At 41.7% G+C, this 22887-nt stretch overlaps 2 protein-coding genes across 7 annotated transcripts in view; one reads left to right on the top strand and one right to left on the bottom strand.

Annotated features, from left to right (window-relative positions):
* The window catches only part of LOC127643423 (zinc finger protein 638-like), a 50946-nt gene extending 47869 nt beyond the window's left edge, over positions 1-3077 (top strand). For all 6 annotated transcript variants that reach the window (XM_052126531.1, XM_052126460.1, XM_052126208.1 and 3 more), the window contains one exon: positions 2842-3077. In XM_052126531.1, the coding sequence (XP_051982491.1) occupies positions 2842-2925 (84 nt within the window). In that variant the 3' untranslated portion in view covers positions 2926-3077. The remainder of the gene's footprint in view (positions 1-2841) is intronic.
* A 6174-nt stretch (positions 3078-9251) lies between these two features.
* Positions 9252-17534, bottom strand: LOC127645044 (zinc-binding protein A33-like). The gene is made up of 8 exons (XM_052128564.1): positions 17444-17534; positions 15310-15865; positions 14800-14849; positions 14427-14433; positions 14086-14301; positions 13862-14000; positions 13702-13737; positions 9252-11461 (listed from the first exon to the last, which is right to left on the bottom strand). Exons 1-8 carry the CDS (start codon positions 17479-17481, stop codon positions 10917-10919), a joined length of 1587 nt encoding a protein of 528 aa, XP_051984524.1. The 5' UTR covers positions 17482-17534; the 3' UTR covers positions 9252-10916.
* Positions 17535-22887: the final 5353 nt, after the last annotated feature.

Raw genomic sequence — 22887 nt, 5'->3', positions numbered from 1 at the left:
AGTGATGGTAGTAGTGTTTTAATGTTGCTTTCTTCTGCTCTAACTTTCCCAACTCTTAGGATTGCTTTCTTTGCATTATTCGAGGTCTGAAAACACTGCATCTTTTTTGTTATTTTGACCAGTTGTCATTTTCTGCAAATAAATGCTCTAAATGACAATATTTTTATTTGGAATATGAGAGAAATGTTGTCAGTACTTTATAGAATAAAACAAAAATTTTAATTTTACTCAAACGCATACCTATAAATAGTAAATCCAGAAAAACTGTCTCTTGAAGTCCCTCTTGAAGTCCCTCTCCAATCACTGTTTTAATCCCTAAAAACTCATATTTGTTATTCAAAATGACATATTTAAAAATCAGTATACAATTAGTTATATTTAAATATAAAAAAATTATATTATTATATATATATATAATTATTTTATTTTATATGTGTAAACACATCTTGAGATCCCTTAGATCGCATTTGCGCTCCGAGTGTTTTCTTCACTGTATAAACTGTGCGTTGCTCATACAGCTGGAATTTCACTTACTGCCCTCTGGAGTAAACAGGTGGTACTACAAGCTTGCATTTCTCAGGAATCTTCCTTATGGTCCGGGGGCATTGCGATTTAATTGCGTAAATGTTTTTAACGCGTTATTTTTGGTAAAATTAATCGCACTGAATTAACGTGTTAAATCGACAGCCCTAATATATATATATATATATATATATATATATATATATGCACATACACAGTGCTGTGTAAAAGTATTTGCCCCATCCTGATTTCTTCTGGAACACCCAAGCCTGATTACTGCCAGCCCAGTTCATTCAATTCAGCACTTAAATAAAAAAATTTCAGCTAGAGACCTTTTAGCAAACCTCATGCTGCTGAAAAAAGCAATCAACAAGATTAATTACCTGAACAACATTATAGAGAACAGTGTTGGGTAACATTACTTTTAAAAGTAACTCCTTTGAATATTGCGCTACTCCTTAAAGTAACTTGGAATGTAAAGCATTAAATTACTTTTGCAGTACTTTTGAGTTGCTTTTTCCTCTTCTGTTATGCTATGCATTCCATACAAATAAGCCATGCATTGCAACAAGAGACATTACAGGTCATGCCAGCTACTGTAAAACACTCATATCAAAACAACATGGTAAACAAAAAGATATTTAGAAAGTAGGTCTTAAGTAATAATCAATAACTGGAAAATGTATGATTTGTTTTTCCATCAGCATGGCAGCCAACATAAATAATACCACTGTCTTACCTAAAGCAGCAAAGTCCAACGCTTGAACCTGCATCATATATGTCATCATGTGCTGTGCTCATCGACAATGTCAGAGTCAACTTAAGATGTTTTTCAAAGTCAGGATAAAATGAATTGGGGAATGCCAGTCTAACATGTTCAAGGAATAAGTCTGATAAATAAATAATTTTGTTTCACTTAAGACATCTCCGTGCACGCTAGTTTTGAGTTGATCCACGGTGTGTAAAAACGCCACAACTTCAAAGGTGTATGTTGATGTAACTTGAATGGAATCATTTCTAATGCTACAAAAAAAAGACGGATTGTTTCATGAATCAAACTACTTGTTTATTATAGAACATAAATGTAGAATCTTTTTTAGAAACTAAGACATTTCTTCTGCGTACACAATTGATGTAGAATGTTGCTCGGAGCCACTGATCCAGAGTCAGCTTTTCTCATCCCATTCTCCCAGTTAAGGGGAGCTATAACACGGAGCAGTTCAGCTGCATAAACCAGTGGCTTGAGCGAGTATTTCACCCTGTGTACCATGTCATGGCCAGTGGAAGAGTAGTCTTATAATCCATCTGCCTAAACGCATTAACTGATTTTTGAATACAGCGTGTATTAACACTAAATCAACCACGTTTCACTGGAATGTTGTTGATCTCATATTATGTTAAAACAGGAAATGTGCATGCATGTTCGCGAGTTGATTGACAGGTGATGTCTGTATGCAAAAGGTGATTGGCTCTTTTACCTGCAAGGTGGGACTTCCTTTCTATATCCATTGACTGTTGGGTGCTAGAGCTTCTTGGTTGGGAGAAATTGGAATGCCCATACATTTAATTAGAAGTGACTCATCTCTATCTGCTAAATAATCTCTTACCTCACACTCAATGCCAATCATGCACTACGTCTCCTCCCCAAAATTTGCACATTTTTACTCCTGATTTCTTGCAATACAGGGACAGTAGAGATGTACAAAAGTAACGCATGACTTTATTTAAAAAGTAACTCCAATATTATGGTATAAAATAAAAAATATTGCATTACTTGTTACTTGAAAAAAGTAATCTGATGATGTAACATGCTTTACTTTTATCACATTACTCCAACATTATAGATAAACATTTAAAAGAGTGTTCATCCTGATTAAATACAAGACAAGCTCTATCGTCAGTTTTTTATGGCATGTTGATTGCCACAAAAAAGCAATTTCAACTCGTCCCTCATCCCTTTTTAAAAAAAGCAAAAGTTTCATGTACAGTAAGTCACTTAGAATGGAAGTTCGCAGGGCCAATTAAATAAAATGTAGTAGCGTTACCTTGACTTTTTACAACAAACATTATGCAATAAATGTTGTCGATTTATGCCTTATTTGTATTGAACCAGGAACATTGCTGTAAATACCATGTAATTTTTATTTATTGCCTTTCATTGTTGTTATGAATAACATTTTTCTCAGCTGACTTGTCTGTGTGCGCATGAACATGATCAGATATTTTGAGTTCAGCAGTTCATTTTTAATATTGACTGTAAACAGAAATTGCTAAATTGCAGTATAGTTGTAACATTCATCCCTTTACTTTCTCCTCCAGAAATATTATAAGAAGCTCAAGTCTCAGCAGCAGCGTGGCAAATCAACACTGACAACGTCCAGTCAAAGTTCTGCATCCGAGTAGATTTGCATCTGAATTTTTGTTTGTTTATTTGTTTTATTATTAATGTTAATGGATGGGTCCAATTAAGTCAGTTTTAAAGTTGTATTAATTTTTCTTGTTTTGAATGAAATACAAAAAGTCTCTTGCTAAATAAAGACAATGTAGAACATGTACTCCGTTCACAATGCCTCTGTATGACATATGATACCTATTGTGTCTCTAAACAGTATATGCATTTAATGTCTGCAGAGAATGGACACTCTTCTGGAACCTTTTTTTTTTTTTTTTTAAGCCAATCTCGTGAGCCATAAATACCTTAAATTTCTCTGGAGCCACAGAAGAATATTGACCTGACAACACTGATTGGCTGATGGTATCACTTGAACCTGCACTGTCAAGCCCTTCACTAGCGTCTATCGTGCTGATACATGAGCTGTGAAATTAAAGTTGTACGTTTAAAGGATAGTAAAAATGTACATTTGTTTGTGTTTCTGTGAGAGCGGAAGGGCTTGCACCCCCTAACCAGTCATTTTAAGGGTGATGCGCAGTGAACAATATAGAGATATAGAAAGTATTTTGAATTTACGGAGTGAAAAAAGTAAACTTTTTGGTGAAATCAGTAAAGTAATGTGATTAAAAATTTTAGAGAAGTAATTTGTAGTCGATAACTTGGTAATTTACCCAAAACTGTTGATAACAGAGGACGGTATGTACTTGGCTCTGCCAGTAATGCTGCTTTTTGTCCTTTAAGGAGCTTGACAACCCCAGTTACTAATCATATCATGAGTGTTGAGTTTTTATTTTTGGGTGAACTATCCCAAATTAGCTTCTCTGCCCACTTGTATTGATCTCTTGTTATATCAGAACACATCCAAGTATGGAGAACACATCTAAGTGAGAGATACTGAAGATGCAGGGAAATGTTTGTGTTTATTGTAAATTCATTATAACCTATTCTTATCGCAAACGTCTTAAAAGCTTAGCGTAGCACATTCTATTTCATTTCCTGTACACTTGACAATTTCCCTTGTGACTTCAACAAAATATTTTAAGACATTAATTCAAAAGTAAAACTAGGCTATAACTTGCCATGGGAAATTTGGAAATAATATCCAGGACAAATGTATAACTTAGTTGTAAATAAAAGTACTTTAATCGGCTGAAATATTACGCAGTGTGCTTGTTTTCTCTGTAAAATACCGATAAAATTCTGATGCAAACGCCAATTGTCAGATTGAGAGCATTAGGATGCTATTTATATTTTAATGCAAACTAATTTAATTCACTATTTGAACCTGGATGGCTAAACGTAATTTGCTTTAAATACATTCAAAATTTGCCTCAAAATGTAATTGCATTTACAAATCATCCAACAGGAGATACAAAAGGTACATAATAAATGTTTGGATGAGAAAACCAGCTTGGGCTACACATCATAAAAATTGGCAAGTGTGTGCCAATTGTTCTTTAGCCAAAATTGGTATACGTTGACCAAATTTGAAAACACCTCCGTTTTCTAAAATCGCTAAAGCGGTAATTGTTAAAAGCATATAAACAAGTGTGACATCCATCTAAACTCAGCAAAAAAAAGAAACTTCCCTTTTTCAGGACACTGCATTTTAAAGATAATTTTGTAAAAATTTAAATAACTTTAAAGATCTTTATTTTAAAGGGTTTAAACAATGTTTTCCATGTTTGTTCAATGAACCATAAACAATTAATGAACATGCACCTGTGGACAGCTTACAGATGGTAGCCAATTAAGGTCACAGTTTTAAAAACACTAAAGAGACCTTTCTACTGAATCTGAAAAACACCAAAAGAAAGTTGTCCATGGTCCCTGCTCATCTGCGTGAACACCACACCTTATGCATGCTGCATGGAGGCATGAGGACTGCAGATGTGGCCAGGCCAATAAGAAGACGAATAATCCTTTATTTTGGTGGCGCATTATAAACAGTTTTTTGCATATATACAGTGAAATGTATTAGTTTTCACATATCCCAGCTAAGCTGGGGTCAAAGTGCAGGGTCAGCCATGATACGGCACCCCTGGAGCAGATAGGGTAAAGGGCCTTGCTGAAGGGCCCAACATTGGCATCTTGTTGGTGCTGTGGCTTGAACCCCCGACCTTCTGGTCAGTAACCCTGAGCCTCAACTGCTGAGCCACCACTGCGCAGCGCTACAGGAAGGACAGCTGATTGTCTTTGCAGTAGACCATGTGTAACAACGCCTGCACAGGATCAGTACATCCAGGTACAGACAGGTACAGGGGTGGCGGCAACAACAACTGCCCGAGATACACCAGGAACGCACAGTCCCTCATCAGTGCTCAGACTGTCCGCAATGGGCTGAGAAAGGCTGGACTGAGGGCTTGTCTGGTAAAGACCTGCTTTACAACAGGCCTACATCACCGGCAACAATGTTGCCCATGGGCACAAACCCACCTTCGCTGGACCAGACAGGACAGGCAAAAAGTGCTCTTCACTGTCGAGTCATGGTTTTGTCTCACCGGGGGTGATGGTCGGACTGGCATTTATTGTTAAAGGAATGAGCATTACACCAAGGCCTGTACTCTGGAGTGGGATCGATTTGGAGGTGGAGGGTCCATCATAGTCTGGGGCGGTGAGTCACAGCATCATCTGACTGAGCTTGTTATCATTGCAGGCAATCTCAACGCTGTGCGTTACAGGGAAGACATCTGCCTCCCTCATGTGGTACCCTTTGCAGGCTCATCCTGACATGACCCTCCAGCATGACAATGCCACCAGCCATACTGCTCGTACTGTGTGTGAGTTCCTGCAAGACTGGAATGTCAGTGTTCTGCCATGGCCAGTGAAGTGCCCGGATCTCAATCCCATTGAGCACGTCCGGGACCTGTTGGATTGGAGTGCGAGGGCTAGGGCCATTCCCCCCAAAAATGTCCGGGAACTTGCAAGTGCCTTGTTGGAAGAGTGGGGTAACATCTCACAGCAAGAACTGGGAAATCTGGTGCAGTCCATGAGGAGGAGATGCACTGCAGTACTTAATGCAACTGGTGGCCACACCAGATGCTGACTGTTACTTTTGATTTTGTTCAGGGACACATTATTCCATTTCTGTTAGTCACATGTCTGCGAAACTTCAGTTTATTTCTTGCTGAAAATAAAAGCAGTTGAAAGTGTTTTTTTTTTTTTTTTGCTGAGTTTATATCTAGTAGAGTTTGCCAGAAGCCAGTTGTAATAAAAAAATAAATATAAAAATTCAGCTGAATGGTATAAAACAGTGAAGAGAAATGCATATTTTATTCAATCTACCCAACCAAAACCCAAATCTAACCTTAACCATTAGTAGAGACAAAATGCAACCTCCTTAACACGCACATTACATTGGAGATTGAACTGTGGTCTCCCATGCAACTGACGCAATGCGCTACCAGTCGACACACGAGGAAAAATAATTGTTGAGCTGTTACAAATATGTCTGATTGGAGACCGGGCATGTCAGTGAGTCGGCATACTGTTGCTGATCCTCGGGTAACGGAACTTTTGGAAACAGCGTGCTGACTTCCCATGTGTTAGTTGAAATACCTACTTTACCAAATAGCTTATCATGAGGAGACCTGTGCTGAATCTGGTTTTCCCGACAGGTAAGTTGACTAAATAAAACATCACCACCACACATAACATGTTTTTAGTAGGCCTATTTTGACATGTTTGTGCTTATTGCGTGATGTGGCCCAGTTATGATGTGATGAAGTCCAATTTAATGGCCTGAAAAACCAAGGTGCCACCTGCTACTTGAACGCAGTATTGCAATGTCTTTTCATGACCCAAGAATTCAGACATGAAGTGGAGAGGTAATCATCATCATCATCATCAACAACAACAACATTATTATTAATATTATCAGCCTATTATTATTATTATTATGGCTCCTGCTGCTGTACTTGCCTTCCTTTATTTAGCTCTCCTTCTTTAATGGACAACTTTAATGACATTTTGACTGATCACTTTAGTTATGAGCCAGACCCGGCAGAAGACTGTGGTGAGGACAATCTTTTGCTACAACTTCAGAAGCTGTTTAGACAGCTCTCTGAAAATGTTGCCACGAGTGAAGGAATAACCAGAAGTCTCGGTATAAGAAATGGTGGGTCCTTTATTTTATTTATTATTATTAATTTACAAAGAACCTTGCCATGCCAATTGATACCAAAAATTTGCCAAGAGTTTAATGATAAATGGTTTCAATTGACAGGTTAAATGGTGAGCAAATTATACTGTATATAGCCTAGCTTGCATAAAAAAATTAAAGGTAGTCTAAAATATTTGCTTCATGTGGCAACATCAAAAATAACTGGTTTTATTCAAATCAAAAATATTATTTAAACACTGAAACAACAAAAATACATAAGGTTACACCAACAAATCTCAATTTAAGCGTTAGATCATGTAAATTAATTGGTTTTAAGTCAAAAAATGTGATTTCATCTGAAAAAAATCAAACTGACAAATTGGGTTACACCAACAAAATTAATGTTTAGGGGTTAAATCAAGTACAAATAGCTTGTTAAAGTAACAATAGCATGCTTTCAATTTTTACAGTTCACTGAAAAAAGTAAACCTGCATTTGTTACCTCAAGGATCTGTTTATACTTTATTTAATCCTGATTTAATCGGGCTATGCCGTATTTTTACACCTAATTTGTCAGATTAAATCACACTTTTGACTTGCATAAAACCAGTTAATTTAGATGTTACCACATAACGCATTTGTTTAGGCTTCCTGACAAAAATTGTTTACAGTGAGTGTAAGGTGCATCATCATTTATTTCAACAAATTTGATTTTAAAGTATGATGAACTATTCAAGGAGGGAACTCAATGATAACTGAATGTTTTTTGCCAATTGTCAATATAATCAAGTTTTATGAGCAACAAGATGCAAATAAAGATTTTTAGAAGAATATCTCAGCTCTGTAGGTTTATACAATGCAAGTGAATGGTGACTAGACATTTTTATCTCCAAAAAGCACATGAAGTCAGTAGAAAAGTAGTCCATACGACTCCAGTGGTTTAATGCATGTCTTCAGATGCAATATTATACGTTTCGGGTTAAAACAGACCAAAATGTAACTCCTTTTTCACTGTACATCTTGCCATTGCAGTCTCTGGGCACGGTCATGATATCATGCTTGATTACACGTCCTAGTGCTTGACGCACGCACAGAGCAGTAGATGTGCTGTAGGAAGTGAAATCGAGCTTGAAATCATGATTGTCAAGAAGACTGCTGATGTCAAGATTTATTGTGATAAAGGAGCAAGATTTTGGTCTGTTCTTACCCAAAATCAACTGGATTACTTCAGAATGCATGGATTTAAATACTGGAGTCATAAGGATAACTTTTATGCTGCCTTTATTAACCTTTTGGTGCTTTAAAATTTTGGACCCTGTTAAATACCATTGTTTGGACCTACAGAGCTGAGTTTGTGTTCAACAGAAGAAAGTCGTACATATCTGGGATGGCATGAGGGTGAGTGAATGGTGAGACCATTGTTATTTTTGGGTGAACTATTCCTGTAATATTTCCTTTAATTGGCAGCTCAAGACTACCATATATGCTAATGTACATAAAAGGTAATTTAAGAAATATTTTCACTCAAACTTTCCAAAAATCAAAGGCAGCATAAAAGTTTTTAAATCAATGTCTTCAGAAGTGATATCATAGGTGTGGTAAGTCCCTTTTTATTATAAATTTCAACCTTTGACCAGCCCCAACAAGTAGGAGCAGGACAAAATACAAATAGCCAAAAAAAGAAAGAGAAAGTGGAGATTTATATTGAAAATGCCTCCGTGAGAGTTTTGGACTTTAAAAGTTCTGGTCAACACTCTGAGATATGCTTTAAAAAAATCTTTGTGTTCAGCAGATGAAAGAAAGTCATTAACATCTGGGATGGCATGAGTGAGAGTAAATTATGAGAAAATTCTCATTTTTGGGTGAACTATCCCTTTAAGCCTGACTTGCATCTGTAGATAAGAGAACAAATATTTAATGTCTTGCAGACAAAATTAAAGTGTTCAAGTGTAATGTGTACAAACACTGACATACTGTGAGTTATACAGTATAAGAAAGATGAAATAGTTTGAATATTCAGAATCACTAAATGTTTTAAATTTTATTCTGTTATTGGGTGTTTCAGCTGTTATATTTTGTTTGTTTGTTTTTTCAATACAATTTTTTTTATTGATTCATAGAAATATAACAAAGAAAAATACAACATATATACATTGAATCAACAATTAACCCCCACTATTAACTCTCCCCCTCCCCAATCACCAACCCCACACTGACCCCCAACGAATACCCCTGTCACATGTAAGAATACACACACAAAAAAGAAAACGAACAAGAAAATATAATAATCATACCTGCTGGGTGCCCCTATCTATAGTAAAATAATCTGAAATTAATCCATTTGTTTGTACTGCCACTGCCGGTTGTCTATAAAGTAACTTAATCCATCCAATAAAAGTATTCCCAAACCCGTATATTTCCAAAACTTAAAAATATAAACCAATTCTACTTTGTCATAAATTTACTTAATATGTTAGCCAGACTTTTTGACAATAATCTTTTGTCTAGCTGGATCATGGGAATTGGACAGGGGAATTACACTCGCTTGGACCTTTGTTCCTTTTAATCATGGTTAGTGGAAGCTTTCCATTCTTTAATAATTCCGTATAAACTTCTAATAAAAGTGGAGCCAGTTCTGTAACATAAGATCTAAAAAATTCAGCGGCAAAGCCATCTGACCCGAAGCCTTGACTATTGGCCTTAATTACCTCATGAAGTTCCTCCAAGATTATCTCAGAAACAAGATAATTTCTTTGATCAGTCCTCAGTTTGGGCAGTTCTAATGGTTCCACAAATGCTCCAATATCTTCATCAGTAGACGAAGATGTGGAACTATAGAAATCAAGATAGAATTCTTTAAAAGCATTATTAATATCAATGGCCAAGGTCAATATTTTACCACCAGCAGATTTCACTGAAGGAATGGTAGAGAAAGACTCTCTCTGCTTTATATATCAAGCCAAAAGCTTCCCTGCTTTGTACCCCGACTCAAAGTATGACTGTCTTGCCCTGAATAGCCAAAACCTCACCATCTGCAACAAAATTGTATTATATCTGTATTTCAATCGGGTCAATTCTCTGAGGCCATCAGAAGACATTCGGCACTTCAGCTACAGTATGCCTCTCCACATTTAATATTCCCTTCCAAATCCAAGAGTTCTCGTGCTTTAGGTTTTTTGATGAATGAGGCATACTGTATGATCCAACCCCTAAGAACCGCCTTAAGTGCCTCCCAAGCCACGCCCACAGAGGACCAGGTGGTCTCCATAAACATTGATTTCGGCCTTTAACATTTGTTGGAGGTCATCTTGAGCATGTAAGTGTCTTTTAATATCACCAGAGAGACATTTTGAATTCTTTGGCATATTGTCTTCCTAGAACAGTTATGGATGTATCGTCAGCATGTATCGAATCACACCGGTTTATGACACAAAAAGCATAAAAACTAGCAAAGTGCGCAGAGCTCGCCGTTCACACATTCGAACCTCGCATGGCATCATGTGACTCATTCCATATTATGTGTTTAATGATAGTATTACAATTGTGCAATTGCCTTTTTTCCACTTTGTTTCACTTACATATTCTCGAACGCTACAATTATTCTAATTAGTCAATTATAATAGTCTAATCTAATACATTTTCTTTAATTTCCTTTGCAGTTTTTGTACATTGTTTAAAGTGTATATTGTCATTTAAAAGGCAATTTGCCATTTGGGTTCTTCATATAAAAAGTAACATATCACAATCAAAAACTTAATAATAGCACTTGAAAATTATTTTGTAAAAGTTGTAACTGAAAATAAACAACATAAGCATAAAACATCTGTGATGCTTTATCAAGAAACAAGAAACAAAACAGGCAATAAAACATTATTATAACCAGTAGAATTAGTAATTGTGTTATTCTATATAGTTAACAGATGTAATGACCAGAGGGGTTGAGTTCTGCCCTCCCTCGTATTCTCCAGGACTGAAATATGGATAGAGCTTTTCAGGAAAGGTCTGCCCAGTGAAAGAATAGATATGATACTTGGCTTCAACATCATAAAAAGAGACCAGACCCCTATAAAAATCCACAAACACTCCTACTTTCACTGGCTTCTCTTTCAAGTTGAGAGGTACAGGGGTGTCATCATTTGCTGCATACTCCTCCGTGTTCCTCAGCCATATAGTCCAATATCCATTGTCAGGGTTGAGCTCGATATCGCCTTTCCTGTTTATGGATTCTGTTGCAACACCTAAATCCCACTCCATCTTCCCACTGACTTGAACCTCATAGTAGAATTTCTGGGAGAACCCTTCCTTTCCTAAGATACATGAGCAAACATCAAACCTTTTAGGGTTTTCAGGAAGCTTCTGTGGAGTGCCTTCATTCCAAACCCGTTTCATATCGTCAGACAACATGAGTTCAGGATAAGCTGTGTCAGGGTCAAATGTCACATCCACTGAAAAAAAATAAGGTTGAAGAGTCAAATGTAACTTTTAGGTCAAGTTAGGGTCATTGTCTTCAGGCTAGTGAAAAAAAATTTTATGTTTAAAAAAATGAACTTAAAACACACTTACATGTGTACATTTCTGTAATTTGTGTAAGTCCATTTATGTTTAAAATACAGACTAGACCAGCCTGATCTCATGAAAATTGCATTACCTTGGCATTATTATTGGAAAACTAAATTACGAGCTTCATTACAATTTTGGCTGCAGATTCCCAGTAAAATGTCCAGCCTGCCGCCAAATGAGAGTGAAATGTCATAATCAGACGAGTTTTTTTTTCATGGTGCATATTAGGAGGTTTTAATGAGAAAAACATACCTCCTAGCATACAACATTTAACCTAACCAATAGTGTCCTTAAAGCAAATACAATATGTAATCAAAACAAGCAAGTATACCCCCCCCATTTATACCATGTTCAAAGGAAACATGTCAATGCTTTACACTGCAACCCAACCTCCATAAAACTCAGTTTGTAAATGTAATTATAGTAACGTTGATTCTGCTGATATTGTTAACATTATCTTACACATTCATGTCTTTCTTGAACCCATGTTGCCCAATCATCTTGTGTGCATGTTGCAAGTGCAAAATTTATGTTCAATGCAAACTGGCACTCAGGTCTTGGTAACCTGCTATCTATGGATGGGAATTTTGCCACAATTTTGAACAGCTGCTGCAAATTTTGACAAATGATCAAGCTTCATCATCAAATATACACAACCCCACCTTCCACAAGCTTCTCGCAATAAGTTGCTGGAATTCTAATTTATTCCTCCAGACAGAACTGGTGTCACTGAGTCAGGTTTGTAGGCCTCCTTGCTCGCACATGCATTTTCAGTTCTGCCCACAACTGTTCTATCAGATTGAGGTCAGGGCTTTGTGATGGCCACTCAAATATCTTGACTTTGTTGTGCTTAAGCCATTTTATCACATCTTTTGGAGGTATGCTTGGGGTCAATGTCCATTTGAAAGACCCACTTGTGACCAAGCTTTAACTTCATTGCTGATGTATTGAGATGTTGCTTCAATATATCCACATAATTTTCCTTCCTCATAATGTCATCAATTTTGTAAAGTGCACCAGTCCCTCCAGCAGCAAAACCCCCACACAACATTATGCTGCCACCCCCATGATTCACGGTTGGGATGATGTTCTTCGGCTTGCAAGCCTTACCATTTTTTTCTCCAAACATAACGATATTCATTATGGCCAAAAAGGTCAATTTTGGTTTCAACAGACCAGACAAAAGTTCAAAAATAAGATCTTTGTGCCCATGTGCACTTGCAAACTGTAGTCTGGCTTTTTTTATGGCGGTTTTGGAGCAGTGGCTTCTTCCTTGCTGAGCAGCCTTTCAGGTTATGACGATATAGGACTCGTTTTACTGTGGATATAGATACTTGTCTACCTGTTTCCTCCAACATCTTCACAAGGTCCTTTGCTGTTGTTCTGGGAAGGATTTGCACATGAACTATGTTCACCTCTAGAAGACAGAATGTGTCTCCATCCTGAACGGGATGATGGCTGCACGGTCCCATGGTGTTTATTCTTGCATACTATTGTCTATGCAGGTGAACCTGGTACCGTGGTAACTTAAGGTATTTGGAAATTGCTCCCAAGGATGAACCAGACTTGTGGAGTTCCATAATATTTTTCCTGAGGTCTTGGCTGATTTTTTTAGATTTTCCCATGATGTCAAGCAAATAAGCACAGAGTTTGAAGGTAGGCCTTAAAATACATCACCAGGTACACCTCCAATCAGAAGCTAATTGGCTAATTTCCTAAAGGCTTGGCATAATTTTCTGGAATTTTTCAAGCTGCTTAAAGGCACAGTTAACTTCTGACCCACTCAAATTGCACTGGTACAATTAACTTAGTGAATGTAAACAATCTAAGAATCAAAGAAAGTTAAACAATCTGTCTGTAGACTATTGACAACAATTCATGCATGACTATAGCAAACTACAGTTTGCTCAAAATTTGTTTTAATGACTTCCAACTAAGTGTATGCAAACTTCTGGCATCAACTGTGTGTATGTGTATGTGTATATATATATATATATAGATAGATTCTCATTATAAATAATTATATTTTTTATAATTATAACTATCTTTGTTTCTTTTCTGAAAGAGAAGATTTAGTTTTTAATTCTTGACAAATGTCATGTTTACAGCTAATAATTTTCCATACCTGCAAAATGTTGTATACTCCGCAGCTCTCTGGAAACTACAAGCAAGAGCAGTGAAATACATTATATTCATAATTATTTGTATTTATTTATTAAAATTTCTGTCTATTCAATGGGTGCATGTGAGTGAAGGTGTAATTGTTGGGTGAATATATACTGTACCAGTTTCTCTCATTTTCTTATCTAGGATGGTCTGAAGCCGTGATAAGGTCTTCCTCAGAATACTTCCATGGTCATGACAGCTGATGCTCATGTTAGTTGAGTAACTGGTGCATAAGGGCTTGTGCTGGAGGCTAAGTATCTAGAATAGAGGGAAACAGACCCTTAAGCCATGTGCACATGTGGCTTTGATGTGTTTAAAGTGACCCAGTGGGAATGACTCTGACCTGTGTATAATCCATAGGTAATGGGAGTTGTTCCAGCTCAGTCTTTCTTCTCGTTAGCTCCACGATCTCTTGATCTAGCTCTTTGATGAGCTCCTCAGCCCGCCTCTCTGTTTCTTTATGCTTCTCTTCCATCAGCTCAAGTAGCTCTGCAAGGCTCCTCTCCAACATTTCCTTGAAAAACTTGGTGTTCTCTTCAGTCTCCTTCTCTTTGGTTTGCTGTTGAAAGTTTAAAAAGAAAGCATCGTAAATTGGACGACCCAACGTACAAGTCAACAAAAAAGCATTACATAAAAGTTCTCAAAAGAGATCCAATGACCTGCTTTGGAGACAATAACCCTTACGGTAACACTACAAAATAAGGATACATTTGTTAATATTAGTTAACAACGTAAGTTAACATGAACTAACAGTGAACAATAATTTAACACCATTTATTAATCTGGTTTAAGGTTTATTTCAACATACTGTACACTAATACGTTTTTAAAATGATAGTTATATGTGCTAACATTAGTTAAGACATTATGAACAATCATGTTTTTAAAAATTACCATTAACTAAGATTAGTATATACTGTAAAAATACATTGTTTATTGTTAGTTGATGACACCTAATGCATTTACTAATGTTGACAAACAAAAGCTTATTACGATGAGCTACCACACATACTTTGTTAAACCTTGTAGAATGTTTAATTTCTTAAATTTTCCGCAGCCTGTCCTGAATTTTCAGATATACCCCAGTCTTCTCATTCTTTAGCAATCTCTGTGGAGAGAAAGGAACATTTCATTACTTGGTCACTTGACCTTTCTTTCTGTTACTGCCACTTCTCTGTGTTCGAGAACCGCCTAATGTGTGACGAGGCAGGCAAGGAATAAGGATCTAAACGCAGCTTTATTGAACTGAAAAACAAACAAGTAAGTTCGCAAAAGGAAAAGCAAAACACAGGGAACCTGGCACAGCGCATAGACAAAAACATTCATACATGCAAGAACTGACACAGCAAACAGGGAAACCAAGGGCTTAAATACACAAGGGAACAAACAAGGGAACGAGGAACACCTGGGGAAACAATCAGGGGATGAGAAATAATCAGGGAGAACCAATCAAGGAATAAAACTACAACGGACTACAAAACTAACAGGAAACAGGAATTAAACAAGAATTTCAACATAAAAGTACAAAAACAAAAGACATGTCTATTGAGAAGTCTGTGTAATATTACCAAGCTCTCCTCCTCCAAAGTAACAGTGTTATGGGTCTTGTGGTCACTTTCCGTACAGAACTGACAGACAGCTGTCTGATCATCTCTACAGTACAGCTCCAGAGGTCTTTCATGTTTCTTGCAAATGTAGTCATCAATATTCTCCACAGGGTTAATCAGTTTGTGTTTCATGAGTTTTTCGGCAGTTTTATGAGGCTCCAAGTGAGTCTCACAGAAAGAAGTTCCACAGTGTAAGCACGACTTAACAGCGAATCGCATCTTCTTTGGGCAACTATCACAGGTCACCTCAGGCTTCTTCTGGATCATTTTCCTTTTGATGCCCTCTGTGATTTCTTTTATTGTTGTGTTGATTTTAAAATCAGGTTTTTTGTCCAATGGCTCCAAGCAGAGTGGGCACTTTGCATATGGACTGCTGTCTCTATGTCTTCTGATGCAGGTCATACAGAAGTTGTGTCCACAGGACGTAGTTACGGGGTCAGTGAATACACCCAGACAAATGGCACACATGAGCTGCTCTTCAGAAAGAAAGCTACTGGGGGAAGCCATGTCTTCAGAGCTGAAATCATACAAATGCACCCATCAGTTATACAAAGTTACCGAATAAAGAGCTAGAAAGGAACAGTTAAAAGCAAACACATCAAAGATTTGCTTAAATATTTGTATTAAATAATTCTATTGATACCACTATGTAACACAGTTTTTGTTCCTGGGTAGTAAGTGTTATAACTTATTTCCTAACTGCTTATGCCTCAAAAGTATAGAAAATGGCTATTATTCCCCACAAAATTTGCTTTTGTGACCAGGACAGTGATATTTGGAAATTTACCTATTTCCAATGAGAAAACAGGCGAATTTGTGTCTTTTCCTTAACATAAAGTCAGAAAAAACAACATATGAATCCAAAACACTTCTTTATCTGTGGTCCGATGAAGACACCGGCTTTGACATTTGCCTCAGACAGCTTAGGGAAGAAGTCTTGAAGGTACTTGAAGGCTGCCGACTCCTTGTCTAGAGCTCTGAAAAATAAGGCCCCATTTGATGTGTAGTGGTGGCATCAGCACCTTCCGGGGGTCCACCTGTGGCTCCCACTTGACGTTGTTCCTCCCCACAGAGAACTCGGTCCGCTGTGACTACTCCCACCTGTGGTAGTGTGCCTTGGTGTCCCTGCTGTCTCAAAGATAGCAGGTAAAATTAGTAGAACCGCTTGGAGACCCATCAGAAATGCCACCGTTTTGAAGTCTCCTATGACCTCCCAGCCATACTCATCATACTTCAAGGCGTCCAGCAAGGTCTTGATTCTGTTGTAATTCTCTTTGAGGTGCACCGAGTGAAGAGATGGGTACTTGTTACCATTATGGACCAGCATGGCTTTGAATATTACTTTAGTATAAATACATGTGAATTTGGATTCATATGTTGTTTTTTCTGACTTTATGTGAACGAAAAGACACATTTGCCCATTTTCACATTGGAAATAGCTACATTTCAAAATATCACTGTCCTGGTCACAAAAGCAAAGTTTGTGGGGAATAATAGTCATTTTCTATACTTTTGATGCATATGCAATTAGGAAATTACACTTAATAGCCAGGATAAATAAATTCATTGTTACACAGTGTGTATGGTGTCTTTGAGATAGGACCTGGTCTGGGACAGGGGGTAAAAAGAAAATGTTATTGTTTTAAGAGACTATATTGCTTATTTACTCATTGTAATCAATAATGTTAAAGGTGTGTTTGATGAATGATTTTGAAATAATCATGAAGTCATCTGCCCTTTTGATGCCAAATCATGGGTGTGTATTGGAAGGAAAATGTCCTTCAGCTATAACCTGATTTTCAGGTTTGTCATAAAGGATGTGCTCATTGTGGCACTTTTGTATTCTTTACTAAAAAGACAAACAGTATTGCTTTTAAAAATAATTGCAAATCTACAATACAAATCTTATAGTTTTATAATAAACAGATACATTTTAAAAAATCTTGTCAGTTCATTCGTCTTCAAGATTTTTTTTTTTTTTGGTCTCTTGATTTGACGTTTGCTAACCAGTAAATTTGATAATGTAAATCTGTAATGTAAGATATATTTAATCATCCAGTTACTTCTCGCTTCATCTTCGTATTAGCCAACTCACCAGTTCCAATTTTTAATTTTGTTGCTCCAGTCGTCCATTGAAGCTAGAAATCGAGGCTCAGCTGTTGCACTGTTGATTCACTACAATCCCCACTGATTGGACACTCGTACGATCATCCGTCTGAACTTGAATCCACTATTGACGCAAGCAGATATAATAACATTGGGCTGAAAATTGTGTTTGGATGCACATGTGAAAATGCAAATAAAACTGCGCGTTGAAAAGAGAATGAACGAAGACGTCGGCGAATGACATATTGGAGCAAAAGGCAAATTTGCATTTATTTGCAAAGGTGTCTTAAAATGAATAGGATTTATGTAATTATAGCCTATATATATATATATATATATATATATATCACTGACGTGCGGTCTGGGTAGGCAAACTAGGCACTGCCTACCCTGCCAAAATTCAAAAATAAAATGTTTATTAAATAATAAACTTGTATTTGGATTTTTACTTTTTATTCTTGTGATTTATACATGCAATATGTGTGTTATTCCAATTGTTTAGACGTTATGATGACAAATGTAGCAGTTACGCATAATCAACTAAAAACAAATGGTACAATAAGCAGTGCTTTTACGGTCCATTCATTGCAGACGACAAGCGGAAAACCCATGTTGCGCATGCGCACTTCGATCCTGTATTCTTTAACATGTACGGCAAAAGCACAAATCTGCTGTGCCTTTTGACGTAAATATGTTATGCCCGTAATCATCTCCGTTACGTATCAGACATGGACCAATTAAAATCGAGATATTCCTGGACATTTGCGTAGCTAACGTCATTACACCACAGCTAGTGTACATGCCTAATCCCCGCAAAATTCAAAATGACAGCACCAGCCGTAATCACGGAATTAAGAAATTTTTCCAAGCTCGATTTTAATTCCAAATAGGAGTTAATTGCAAGAGGGAGGTCTACGCCAGCCTTAGATGGGGCCCAAAAATTATCCGATCATTTCAAACTGATTGGTATGTAAGAAAAGATTGGCTAAAAACCAATCAGTCAGACTGTTTGGACTTCAGCGGGATATTGTGATTTGAACAACCTGCCCGCAGCTTTAACCAAGCATGAAAAGTCGTCAGCTCACATCCAGTGTCAAATTACACTGAAAACCTTTGGAAAATCTCGGATCGACCTTGCACTTGAAGAGCAAAGGAAGCTGAATATAACCTACCACAATGAAAAGGTAAAGGAAAACCGAGAGGTTTTGAAGGATCTGATAAATGCATAACGTTCACTGTTTACGCGCTTGTGTGTGTGTGTGTGTGTGTGTGTGTGTGCGAGAGAGAGAGAGAGAGAGAGAGAGAGTACACACGATATACATCCTGATTTGTACATTTCTTGATATGCCGCGCTTGTGTGTAACGTTCACTGTTATTACGTATTATTAGCTTAAACAATAAATCAGGTAATCTGGCTTTCATAACTGTAACCCGAGTACACACACACAAGTTGAGACAGTCACAATGTGATGATAAACTGCTTTTATTCGTAATAAAAGCAGGCAGAAGTACAAACAGGGTTAATCCAGAGAGAATGGTCAAGGGGGAGCGTAAGGTCGGAGCAGGGGAATCAATGATATAAACAAGAGGGTCGAAGACGGGAAAACAGTTAACAACTAGGGACAAGTGGGAACGGAGACAGGGGAACAAGTTGGCAAGCTAAGAGGTAAAACAGTAGGGAGGTCAAAACTAGACGAGACTAGCAGGGCAACAATACGGGGAACTAAATACAATAACCAACCCTAAACAAACGAAAGGCTAGTGAGTTATATAGGGGCGAGTGCAGGTGTGAACAATGACAGGTGATTGGGACTGTGGCAGGTGTAACTAATGTGTGGGGATAAGAAGCGCGTGAGTGCAGGTGTTCATATTGTTCTGGCAGATTGGAAGCGCGTGAGAAGCCAGCATGTGAGTCAGAGGGGGGAGAGAGTTTACGAGCGAGAGCTCGTAATAGCAGAACGAGCGTGTGAGCTCGCGAGGGAGGAAACAGAGCGTACGAGCTCCAAGGGGCGGAGCGAGGAAGCGGGAAGTGAGAACGCTCGCGGAGTGCATGTGTGCATGCTCGCGAACGCGGAGATGGGGCAGAGGAGCGGGGTTCGTGACAGTACTCCCCCCTCTGAATAGGACGGCTCCTGACGGCCGCGCTCGGCTGCGAGGAGCGCGAGGGAACAGAACGAGCGTGTGAGCTCGGGGGGACAGAACGAGCGTGTGAGCTCGAGGGGACAGAACGAGCGTGTGAGCTCGAGGGGACAGAACGAGCGTGTGAGCTCGAGGGGACAGAACGAGCGTGTGAACTCGCGGGGGACAGAACGAGCGTGTGAGCTCGCGGGGGACAGAACGAGCGTGTAAGCTCGCGGGGGCAGAAGGCACAAAAGGGAAATGAAACAGTCCATGGGGGTCAATGGGCAGTTCAAGGCAAGGTCAGGGGGAACATAGTGGACAGGCGGGTGGTCGGGAGGTCTAGGGGGCAGCCATAGGGCAGGGACTGGGTCAGGAGGTCTGGAAGGCGACTGGAGGACAGGGACTGGGTCCGGGGGTCTGGAAGGTGACCACCGGACAGGAATAGGGTCCGGAGGCCAGGGAAGAGGCCACAGGACAGGTAGAGGGTCAGGAAGTCCGGGCTGAGCCGTGAAAGGCGGAGCCATCAGAGGCGGCACCGTAGGTGGCTCTGGAGGTGGGGTCCTGGAAGGCTCCGGAGGTGGAGCCGACGGAGGCTTTAGGGGCTGAAGGCCTGGAAGGCTCTGGAGGTGGAGCCGAAGGAGGCTTTAGGGGCTAAGGCCTGGAAGGCTCTGGAGGTGGAGCCAAGGAGGCTTTAGGGGCTAAGGCCTGGAAGGCTCTGGAGGTGGAGCCAAGGGGGCTTTAGGGGCTAAGGCCTGGAAGGCTCAGGAAGTGGAGCCCATGGAGGTGGCGCCAGAGGAGGCTCCAGAGGTGAAGCCCTGGAAGGCTCTGGAGGCAGAGTCGAGGGAGGTGATGCCGTGGAGGTGGCCAGTAGAAGGCTCCATGAGTGAAGCCCTGGTAGGCTCTGGAGGCAGAGCCGGGGAGGTGGCGCAGAGGAGGCTCCAGAGGTGATGCCCTGGAAGGCTCTGGAGGCAGAGCCGAGGGAGGTGACGCCATGGGAGGTGGCGCCAGAAGGCTCCAGGAGTGAAGCCCTGGTAGGCTCTGGAGGCAGAGCCGGGGAGGTGGCGCAGAGGAGGCAGAGCCGCAGGAGGCCTCGGGAGGCAATCTCTAGAAGGCTCTGGAGTCTTAGGGAGCAGAGCCGTAGGAGGCTCGGGAGGCGGAGCCGCAGGAGGCTCGGGAGGCGAATCTCTAGAAGGCTCTGGAGTCTTAGGGAGCAGAGCCGTGAGAGGCTCGGGAGGTGGAGCCGTAGGAGGCTCTGGAGGGGGAGCCGTAGGAGGCTCGGGAGGCAGAGCCATAGGAGCCTCTAGTGGCCGAGCCCTGGGAGGCTCGAGAGGCTTGAGGGGGGGAGCCTTGAAAGACTCGAGAGACGAAGCCCTGAGAGGCTTGAGAGGGGGAGGAGCCCTGAGAGACTCGAGGGGCGGAGCCCTGAGAGGCGGAGGAGCCCTGAGAGACTCGAGAGTCGAAGCCATGAAAGACTCGAGAGGGGAAGCCCTGAGAGGCGGAGGAGCCCTGAGAGACTCGAGAGGCGAAGCCGTAAGAGGCTTGAGGGGTGGAGCCATGAAAGACTCGAGAGGCGAAGCCGTGAGAGGCTTGAGGGGTGGAGCCATGAAAGACTCGAGGGGCGGAGCCATGAAAGACTCGAGGGGCGGAGCCATGAAAGACTCGAGGGGCGGAGCCCTGAGAGGCGGAGGAGCCCTGAGAGACTCGAGAGGCGAAGCCGTGAGAGGCTTGAGAGGTGGAGCCATGAAAGACTCGAGACGGGAAGCCCTGAGAGGCGGAGGAGCCCTGAGAGACTCGAGAGGCGAAGCCGTGAGAGGCTTGAGGGGTGGAGCCATGAAAGACTCGAGGGATGGAGCCCTGAGAGACTCGAGAGGCGAAGCCGTGAGAGGCTTGAGGGGTGGAGCCATGAGAGACTCGAGGGATGGAGCCCTGAAAGACTCGAGAGGCGAAGCCGTGAGAGGCTTGAGGGGGGGAGCCGTGAAAGACTCGAGGGATGGAGCCCTGAGGGACTTGAGGGGTAGAGCTCTGGGAGGCTCGTGAGGAGGAGCCCTAGGAGGCTCGTGAGGAGGGGCCCTCGGAGGCTCGAGAGGAGGAGCCCTGGGAGACTCGAGAGGAGGAGCCCTGGGAGGCTCGAGAGGCGGAGCCCGGGAGGGCTCTGAGGGGCGAGCAGAGGCCGGCAGAGTCGTGGAAGACTCTGAGGGCGGAGCAGAGCCCGGCAGAGCCGTGGAGGACTCTGAGGGCGGAGCAGAGCCCGGCAGAGCCGTGGAAGACTCTGAGGGCGGAGCAGAGCCCTGCAGAGCCGTGGAAGACTCTGAGGGCGGAGCAGAGGTCTGCAGAGCCGTGGAAGACTCTGAGGGCGGAGCAGAGGTCTGCAGAGCCGTGGAAGACTCTGAGGGCGGAGCAGAGGTCTGCAGAGCCGTGGAAGACTCTGAGGGCGGAGCAGAGGTCTGCAGAGCCGTGGAAGACTCTGAGGGCGGAGGAGAGGTCTGCAGAGCCGTGGAAGACTCTGAGGGCGGAGCAGAGGTCTGCAGAGCCGTGGAAGACTCTGAGGGCGGAGCAGAGGTCTGCAGAGCCGTGGAAGACTCTGAGGGCGGAGCAGAGGTCTGCAGAGCCGTGGAAGACTCTGAGGGACTCTCTGCGGTCTTGAGCACAAGACGAGACTGGGGAGAAGGGGCCCTCCTCCTTCTCTTACGTCTTCGGCCAACAGGGGACGTGGCCAAGGGGACGGTCGAGGCTACAGGCGCTGGCTCACTGACCGTGGCAGACATGGGCGCTGGCTCGCTGACCGTGGCGGGCATGGGCGCTGGCTCGGTGGCCGTGGCGGGCATGGGCGCTGGCTCGGTGGCCGTGGCGGGCATGGGCGCTGGCTCGGTGACCGTGGCGGGCATGGGCGCTGGCTCGGTGGCCGTGGCGGGCATGGGCGCTGGCTCGGTGGCCGTGGCGGGCATGGGCGCTGGCTCGTTGGCCGTGGCGGGCATGGGCGCTGGCTCGGTGGCCGTGGCGGGCATGGGCGCTGGCTCGCTGGCCGTGGCAGGCATGGGCGTTGCCTCGCTGGCCGTGCCAGGCTTCGAGATTGGGGCCGTTACAGGCTTCGGGGCTAGGGCCTTAACAGGCTTGGGGACTAGGGCCGTGACAGGCTTGGGGACTAGGGCCGTGACAGGCTTGGGGACTAGGGCCGTGACAGGCTTGGGGACTAGGGCCGTGACAGGCTTCAAGACGGGGGCCGTGACAGGCTTCAAGATGGGGGCCGTGACAGGCTTCAAGACGGGGGCCGTGGTAGGTAACGCTGGTTCAGTTTTTGCCTCCCCCACAGTA

The sequence above is a fragment of the Xyrauchen texanus genome, chromosome 1 (genome assembly GCF_025860055.1).
Source record: "Xyrauchen texanus isolate HMW12.3.18 chromosome 1, RBS_HiC_50CHRs, whole genome shotgun sequence".
NCBI classification, from domain to species: domain Eukaryota; kingdom Metazoa; phylum Chordata; class Actinopteri; order Cypriniformes; family Catostomidae; genus Xyrauchen; species Xyrauchen texanus.
Note: the sequence above shows the minus strand (reverse complement) of the source record. Positions and strands in the feature narration are given on the sequence as shown.